The sequence below is a fragment of the Helianthus annuus genome, chromosome 17 (genome assembly GCF_002127325.2).
Source record: "Helianthus annuus cultivar XRQ/B chromosome 17, HanXRQr2.0-SUNRISE, whole genome shotgun sequence".
NCBI lineage: Eukaryota > Viridiplantae > Streptophyta > Magnoliopsida > Asterales > Asteraceae > Helianthus > Helianthus annuus.
Window position 1 is genome coordinate 3,576,248 of NC_035449.2, and position 8,847 is coordinate 3,585,094.

The window sequence follows — 8,847 nt, forward strand, 5'->3', positions numbered from 1 at the left end:
GAAAGGAGGTTTTCTTTTTGTATGAAAATGAGGTTTAGAAATTTTAGGGTTTTGGTTTTATGGGCTTTGGGCTGGGCTAGGTTTTGTGGTTTTATTGAGGCAAGAAGCTTGTTTATAGGTTATTATAATTTGAGTTAATTTTATTTTAGTGTAAAGTTTTTTTATTTATTTTATTTTAACGTTTTTTTTTATTTTATTGCAATATTTTTTTTATTTAATGAAATAGTTTTTAATTTTATAAAGTTAGAAATTAATTAAAAAACGAAAATTAGTTAATTGAGTAATGATGAGGTAGGGGCTTTATGACTACGGGCTCTAATGACATAACGCCCCATAAAGCCCTTGTGTGACATGGCACGACACGTGTCGCATAACGCCCACAAAAGGGCTTTATGACTACACATGGCCTTAGACCAAGCGTACTGGGGCGTGTTCCCCCCTTGATACCGCCCGAAAACGCCGGAAAACGCCCGGCCCCCCACTACGCTAGGCGTTTTGGGGCTTTTTTTTTGAAAAAAAATGAGTTTGGCGTTTTATTTATAACGCTGGGCATCCATTTCACCATCCAATCGGATGAAGACACCTGGAAATTGTGCCGGAAGGAGATGAATGTGCCGGAAATGGCTGTGTGGTTAGCCGGAAATTGTTGCCGGAAAAATCTGCAACTTTGGTCCAGCCGTTTACAAAGGAAGAAGAAGATAGGGTTTAAAAGGTTTGGTTTTGACAACTTTGGTCCCTGTAATTTAGATATGTTTTTAAAGATGGAGATGACTTTTGAATTCTTTTTTAAGAAATTATGTGAAATGATAATTGGGAAATGATAACTTTTGAATTTTTTTATTTCTAGTATTGAATTTTTTTTTAAAATTTAATGAAGTATTTAAAGTATTGGCATAATGCCCCACTACGCCAATTTTGCTATAATGCCTCAACGCTGACTAGGATGCCACGTGTCGGATAATGCCCCATGGTGGGGGCATTATACCAACTTACCACTACACATGGTCTTATAGAGACCATGGGGGCATATGTTAAAAATTCTTATTTTGGGCTAATATAGTAAAAGTGATATAACCTCAAGGGCCAAAAACATAATTTACTCTTTTCAATTTATGGATCTAAAAGAAACAAAGACATGACAACATGCCCAAGACATAAACATTTATGTAAAATATATATCATAAGTTTATATCATAAAAATAGTAACCATACATACTAACATTTGTTCACTTGTACCTCCATATACTTGCGAAGAAACCGAAAACCGCATCAACACCAAGAACTTGATTCATTTAGCAACAACTTTTGGGACTTTCATGCCAAATCCATGCTTTACTCTTTCAACCCTGTTCATATGAAAAAAAAAAAAAAAAAAAAAAAAAAAAACAACAACTATGTTAAACTAAAGAAAAGTCAACGGTCAACGAAAACCGATAAAAAGTCAAACTTTACGTTGGAGCGAGCTTGCCGAGAGCATCTAGTTCTTCCCCCGTGTCTTCATCCACAACTTTTCCGGAAATGTCAATGATATAAGATCTATCTTTTGTTGTTGGTAGACCTCTGCCAGCGAGAAGATCTAAATCTTTTTGGTTAAGTTCTCTACCGTTAACAAAAACTCGAGTGTTTCCAGCAGCACATGATTTCGGCATTGGATGGTCAAATTCCTCTATAAATGGCTGCAAAATGGTAACAATCAGATTGACTTTTCAGGTCAAACAGATCAAATGGAACGAGTTTGAACCGAAAAGGTCAAGATTACACTGATCTTACCGGGATAATGCCAAGGCACGGCTGGTTCATCACACCCCAGAAACCAGCTAACGAATCATACCTGGTTGAAGAAGAACATTATGGTTTGACTTTTATGGTCAAAAGGGCAGGTTTTTTCGTATAAAATCTGACAATCTCGTGTAAGGTCAAAAAAATGTAACCGTCTACACATTATGTTATTTTGAACAGAACAACGGCGGTGTAAATATTACAAAAAAAAAAAAAAAAAAAACAGGTTTGAACTCAAAGTCAAAGAGTTTCAATTTGACTTTCGAGGTCAGATACGTTTTATAACATATAAACTAGAACAAAAGAATGATGGTGTTAGTTTATTAAGAAAATCCTTACCGAATTTAATTCTGAAAAGGGAACATGTTTGACTAGGGGTGCAAACGAGCCGAGCCGAGCCCGAGCTCGACCAGGCTCGAGCTCGAGCTCGTTTTACATATGAAAGCTCGAGCTCGAGCTCGGCTTGAAGTTAATTTTTCAAGCTCGAGCTCGGCTCGGGCTCGACTCGTTTAGTATTTATTAATTAATTTTTACTAATTATAATGATTGTTATACATATAATTTAGTTATTTTTTTAGATTTATATAAATGGTAAATATTATTATTTAAATATATGTTTAATATATTAATAAAAAATATATAAAAAGAAAGCTCGTTAAGGCTCGCGAGCCGGCTCGAGCTCGATAAGTGAAGCTCGGGCTTGGGCTCGTTTACTAAACGAGCTTGTTTTTAGGCTTGGACTCGAGCTCGAGCTCGTTTAAGCTTGGTTCGTTCGAGCTTTTTTTCGAGCCGAGCTCGAGTAGCTCACGAGTAGCTCGGCTCGTTTCACCCCTATGTTTGACCATAAAAGTCAAAGTAAATATGTCATACAAAAATGTATATACTAACCAGTAGTCTCCAGGATGAATAGGCCCTGCTAACTTCTCAGCCTTTTTAACCGCACGATCGGTTAGAACTTTACCATTAACGGAAACATCCGATCGTCCCTTTTCTACACCGCTACTCGATCTCGAAAAATCTTTAAGTCTCTTTTTTATCAGACCGCCAAAAAACGATTCGTTCCCCACTCTCCTATTCTTTAACTGATCGTCGTCTTTACTAACAACATCACAATTTAAATACTCGGTTAAAGGCACGTCTATCTCAGTTGCAACCAATGCATCTTTTAAAGACTTCTTGTGATCAACACTCACTTTTTCCTGATGGGCTCTTTGACTTTTGGTCAACTCATCGTTTCGACTTTCTAAAACTGGAACGGGAGACGATGGGTTATGGATTACGCTATCAGGGCTTTGATCTTCGCTCTTTTCAGCTCCACTGGTTGATACATTCGGTTCGGTATCTGTCAACTGAAAATTATAATCGCATTTATCGTAATCAAGCGAGTTCTGAGAGCTTATGTTTGACTTTCTTTTGTTGACTTTTTGTTGTGTGATAGGCGAGACAGCCGAAGCAACGATTTTGTTATCCTCGAGTCTCAACGATATTAAAGCGGAACAAACTGCGCATTTTATCGTTGCGTGATTATTCTTTTCCACCAGTGTAACCTTTTTCGGAATTTTCAGCAACTCGAAGCAGTTACAGCAGCTTATAAACGGGGCCCCACCTGATACAGGCCGAGATACGCGTTCGCCGCCATGACTTAGAATAATCCGTCTTCTCGGATATCGTGCACCAAAACCATCGTTTCCGAAATCAAAAGAACCTGTATGGTGACGTGGCAGCTGACATGGACCGTAACTTAGAGGTTCGGGTAACTGGTAGCTGGTTTCTCGGCCGGTAAAAGACGAAAAAGGACGGATCTTTGGAGGAATCGGCTGCCAATTCATGTTGTAACATTGTGAACAAGAACACGAGGGGCGGTGAAGAAGCGTGTCGTGTTGACTGTAACCGAGAAACGGGTCATGGTATGTTGGAGGTAGGTAATGATGATGTGGCGGCTGATGTGGCGGTGGTGGAGGCTGACGTGTCCAAGGATACGGACCGTTTAACCTTCCGTTTGGGTTTTCGGCTACATTGCATGATCTGCTAAGTTGGGTGCGTAAATCATCGAGTTTCTTAAGAAGTTCGGCTCTATCGTTCTCTAAGTCTTGAACCCGTGAGAGTTCATGTAAACCGCTACCATGGTTAGTAATGTGGTCACCGAAACTGTTAAAACTACTTGAGTGAGAACTCGAAGGGGCTTCGTTTGAATATGGTAAATTACCAAATCTACCCTTTTCGACTGTACTAGCATTCCTATGAAATCCAACGGGCCGCGATCTAATAGGCCCAAACGGTTGTCTAAGTTCTTGAGACTCACTTGACATGCCGTATTTGTAGTCGAGTCTTCTTCTCCTACTTTGATCAGAATCCGTTACGATCCCACGTTTCTCTTTTCTTGCAGAGGAATTAGGGGTTACGTTTGGAACTTTTTCGTGGACGATTCTACCCTGCCTGCTACCAACCTCGAATTCGTCAGTTTCTCTCTCGGCTAGAGAACTAGACTCTAAACTAACCTTTATTTTCGTGGACGGTTCTACCCTTGTACCATTCTCGCTATCTAATTGTGTTTTTTCACTGGCTGGAGTGGATTGTTTTCCTGAATTATATTAAAAAAACGTAACATGCATCATCACAAATATATTTATAGAGGAAGGTTAACGTACATCACGTACGCCAGGTAATTACGCACGTTCATTTTAAAATCACGAACGTTATAACTCAAAAATCCAAAATCACGCAAGTTGAAACACAATAATCACGCATATTGAAAACATTAATCACGCATGTTATAGAACAAATCACGCACGTTGTCGTACGTGAAGTACGTTAAGCCGTAATGTACGATATAAACAGTCTTTAAAAGCGCGTATAGATCATATAATCGAAAAAAACAAGGTAACATCACCAAATCCATGATCAGCAGTAAATAATGCAAGAACCAAAATAAAACTATACACACACAAACAGCCAAAACAAGCAAGGGGTGATTTTGCACAGTGATAAATCATAAACATACATCTAAATCATATCCATGTGCTAACAAATTTCACCTTTGACTTTGCACAAGTCAAATGTGCTACTTTCCCAACTCAAAATCCTCATTTATATGCAACTTCCAACTTTCTTTCAACAACCAACACAATTCTTACACATTTTAACTCCCCCCCCCCCCCCCCAAAAAAAAAAAAAAAAAAAAAAAAAAAAAAAAAAAAAAAAACTGGAAATTAAAAGAGAAAGTACCTCTAAGAACAGCACCACAACCTCCACACTGGTAAACAGAGTACTCAGGAAGCTCAGGAAGCAGATTCTCACATTTAGGACAACGAACTAACCTCACTGCTGAACCTTCTTCCTCCATTTTCTCCAACCAAAATCTTTTTTCTTTTTTTTTTTTAATACAAAAAGACCCACTTCGAATTCACCAAAACCCAACTGAGATTAAACAAATTACAAGAAACCCACATGGAAAACTGGTTGAAAACTCAATGTAATCAACAAAAGACTGAACCTTTTTCGGTTTTCCTCCATTTTTTCCAACCAAAATCTTTTTTTTTTTAATTTTACAAACAGACCCACTTTAAATTTACCTAAACTTACAAGAATTCAAGAAACCCAGATGAAAGACTGGTTGAAAACCCAATGCAACCAACAAAAGACTGCAATAAACAAAATATATGAAACAAGACTGAATCTTTTTTTTTTTACCAACAGACCCACTTCAAATTAACCAAAACCCAAGTGAAACCAAACAAATTACAAGAAACCCAGATGGAAGATTGCTTGAAAACCCATTGTAATCAACAAAATGTGAAACAAGATTGAATCTTTTTTTATTTTTTTTTTTAATTTTTACCAACAGACCCACTTCAAATTAACCAAAACCCAAGTGAAAATAAACAAATTACAAGAAACCCAGATGGAAGACTGGTTGAAAACCCATTGTAATCAACAAAAGACTACAATAAATAAATAAAAAAGTGAAACAAGATTGAATCTTTTTCTCGTGGGGTTTATTATTATGGAAAAAACAAAGAAATAAAACAAAAAAGCTGTTGTTCTTGTGTGGAATTGAGAGTGAGTGGGTGAAAAGTGAGTGTTGATTGTTCCAAGAAAAGAGAAAGTTTGGAGGGAATTGGAATCACATCGGGGCCCGTTATCTGGTACCATTGCTTCATTTGATCAAAGTCGAAAAAAAGCATCTGGGGTGGTAACATATAAATGGTAAAAACGACGTCGTGAGGTTTTTAAAATGTTTATTTTTGTTTGAATGAAAGTTGCTTTGATAAAGCAAAAGGTAAAGATTATAGTGGCGAACTGTGTGAAGAAGTGCTTTATGTGGTTTTATGCTTCTTTGGGAGCCGAAAGCAAAGTGACTAAGTGAGTGAGACTGAAGAGTGTTGAGTTTCTAAACATAGAGTTAAATGTCATTTTAGTCTCTATAGTTTAGGTCATTTTAGCAGTTTAGTTCAAAAGTTTTATTTTTTACCTGTGGGTTTAAAAAGGTTTCACTGTTGCCATTTTAGTCCATTGAGTTAAGTTCGTCCATGTTTTCTGTTAACGAGAAGGACAATTCGACCATTTTATATGTAATTTTGTTAACTAAAAGGGCAATTCGGCCATATAAAATGACGGAATTGCCTTCTCGTTAACATAAATAACGAATGAAGTTAACCCGGTGGACTTAAATGGCGACAGTGAAACCTTTTTGGACCCACATACGAAAAATAATAACTTTGGACTAAACTGGTAAAATGACCCAAACCATAGGGACTAAAATGGCATTTAACTCCTAAACACATGTGGTGTTTGATTTTAAGTTATATTTTGTAATTAGTTAAAAATGTTTAAGGTTGTGAAATATCATAATTTGTGAATTAAGTACTATTCAAGAATTTTTGTTCTGTTATCTCGATAAAAATTCTAATGCTTTAATAATGCATCGTGTCTATATGTGATAAATCAAATTACTTTATCAAACAAATCAAAAAAGTAATTTGTACTTTATATTTAATGCAATATTTCAGTTGTTGAAAAATTATAAAGAAATATGTTTTAAACATGATTTTTTAAACACGTTTGTAGTCTATATGTAGATGTGCATAATGTCGTGTTTTACATTAATGAAAATTATGAAAACAAATTCCAGTAATCATCTCAACGAAAATTATAAAAACGAATCATGGTATCATCAACGCCGATATACCAGTTCTGATAACACTAATGCCGGTAATATTGTTGTGTGCTTAAAGTGAAAAGGAAAAACCTTGTTGACCAAATTAAAAAAAAAAAACATTATGTAAAACCTTGGTAGCCAAGTTAGAAATATAAAAACTTTGCTTAAAAAGTTGATGACCAGATTTATATCAATAAAAGTTTACTATTAAAGTTATTTTTCAATACTTAACAGATAAGTTAAGTATTTAGAAACATACATAATAATTTAAGTTAATAGATGGTTGTGTGAGATGTACATTATACACCTTTGGTCGTTTCTTTTTTTAAAAAAAAAATCGGATGTATGAAATGTACATCTGAAGAAACAGTGGTTAACCAAAAGGTTAGCTGATGGGTCAAGTCTTGTCAATTAGGGTTAATCCCTCCTTTACTCAATCGATGGCTGGGTTGTCTTCTAATCTATCACCTGCACAATGAAACACACCATGACTCGCAACAAGAAGAATAGGGTGGGGGTTGCTCCTTGTTACCACCCTCCGGCGTGAGCATAAATATTTACTTTGGAAGCAAGATAAGTGTTAAGTACTAATTGTGAGTGAGCATATTAACATTACCTCAAACCTGGTTCGAAGTGGGTATATATAGTCGAAGAGTGAAAAAGAAGGGCCAATGGGCCGCTTGATGGGCCTAGGGCCCGACTGACAACTTGTAGCTTTTCGTAGACTTGACAGGAGCGCAGCTCACGGACGTGTTGAGCACACGCGGAGGTGTTGCCACATGTGTTGTTGTAACAATTGCACGAAGGAACAGCCGCCACGTGGTCTGTTGGGGTTGTCAGTCTGTCCATCAGCTTTTACACATGTGGGCCGGGCAACTGACCGCTGTTGTTAGTGCCCAGGCATACCACTTGCTAGTTGGTCACAAAAGTCAAAGTGACAGTTACACTTGTATAACAATAGGACGTGGGCTTGCGCAGCTCCGCTATGTGCCGCCCCACGCGCGCCCACGCAGGACCGCAACATGGAAATATGTTTGACAGAAAGTGAATGTAGTAACTACGATCATCTTTAGTAGTGATCACTGCATTCCGTGTATATTGCCGAAAACAACAATTTTCATACACAAGGTGAGTTTCTCATCTTTTCCCGAGTGGGAAATCAAACCGGGTTCGCGCGTGCCCGCATGAACTGACTCAAGTTCTTCGTCGATTGGGACAATAACCCGGGTGATGGTCACTCACGCCCAAACCTGATGCGAGATTTGAGACCATACCCCTTCAACATCATACACTTTGGTTGTTTAATTTTAAAAAATTACGGATCTAATCCCCTCTTGGCATGTTGTCTAGTCAAATTACAATGCAACATATATGGTTAAAAAAAAGACCAAGTCAATGTAAAATGATCATTTTTACTCTTTTATTTAAAAAAGATCTTAAATAAATGATATCATATAGACGACAGATATGCCACCTCCACAGCACATTGCACAATCGTGTGACCATGGTTATGATTATCCAAACAAATGGATATATGTTTTCAATTAAAAAAAATAAGAACAAGATATGTAAAGTTGTAAACTTTATACTCTTTAGTTTTTTTTTTTTTTTTTAAATAAGAAGAAGATATGTAAACTATATACTCTTTAGTTTTTTTTAACGCAAATTTCTTTAATCCTATCGTCTGTGGGACATTAACCCAATACCTCACTCTCCCAAGATGTTTAAAGGTTTTGTCTTTGCCAATGAACCAACACCCCATTGGTTATACTATTTAGTTATCCTCCTTCGCTAACACTAGAATCTCATGCCATCGTTCACAATTAATAGATCAACCACACCTCCAATGAAAGCATTTACAATAGAAGTCCATCTTGAATTTAAGGTTTTGATTTGCATAGAGATTTGAA

The 8,847-nt window shown here is 36.9% G+C and overlaps 1 protein-coding gene across 1 annotated transcript; it reads right to left on the reverse strand.

Annotated features, from left to right (window-relative positions):
- Nucleotides 1-1,081: 1,081 nt before the first annotated feature.
- LOC110926541 lies at nt 1,082-6,058 on the reverse strand. Its single transcript, XM_022170324.2, has 5 exons — nt 5,005-6,058; nt 2,668-4,360; nt 1,771-1,831; nt 1,453-1,676; nt 1,082-1,346 (listed from the first exon to the last, which is right to left on the reverse strand). Exons 1-5 carry the CDS (start codon nt 5,120-5,122, stop codon nt 1,289-1,291), a joined length of 2,154 nt encoding a protein of 717 aa, XP_022026016.1. The 5' UTR covers nt 5,123-6,058; the 3' UTR covers nt 1,082-1,288.
- Between the last annotated feature and the right edge of the window lie 2,789 nt (nt 6,059-8,847).

What these genes read in the sequence shown, in the direction of transcription:
- LOC110926541 (XM_022170324.2), bottom strand. Translation starts at nt 5,122, where the DNA reads ATGGAGGAAGAAGGTTCAGCAGTGAGGTTAGTTCGTTGTCCTAAATGT. An exon ending in TTGTGGTGCTGTTCTTAGAG is followed by an intron (nt 4,361 to 5,004) that starts GTACTTTCTCTT and finishes AATATAATTCAG; the next exon opens with GAAAACAATCCACTCCAGCC. An exon ending in ATTCATCCTGGAGACTACTG is followed by an intron (nt 1,832 to 2,667) that starts GTTAGTATATAC and finishes TTCTTCAACCAG; the next exon opens with GTATGATTCGTTAGCTGGTT.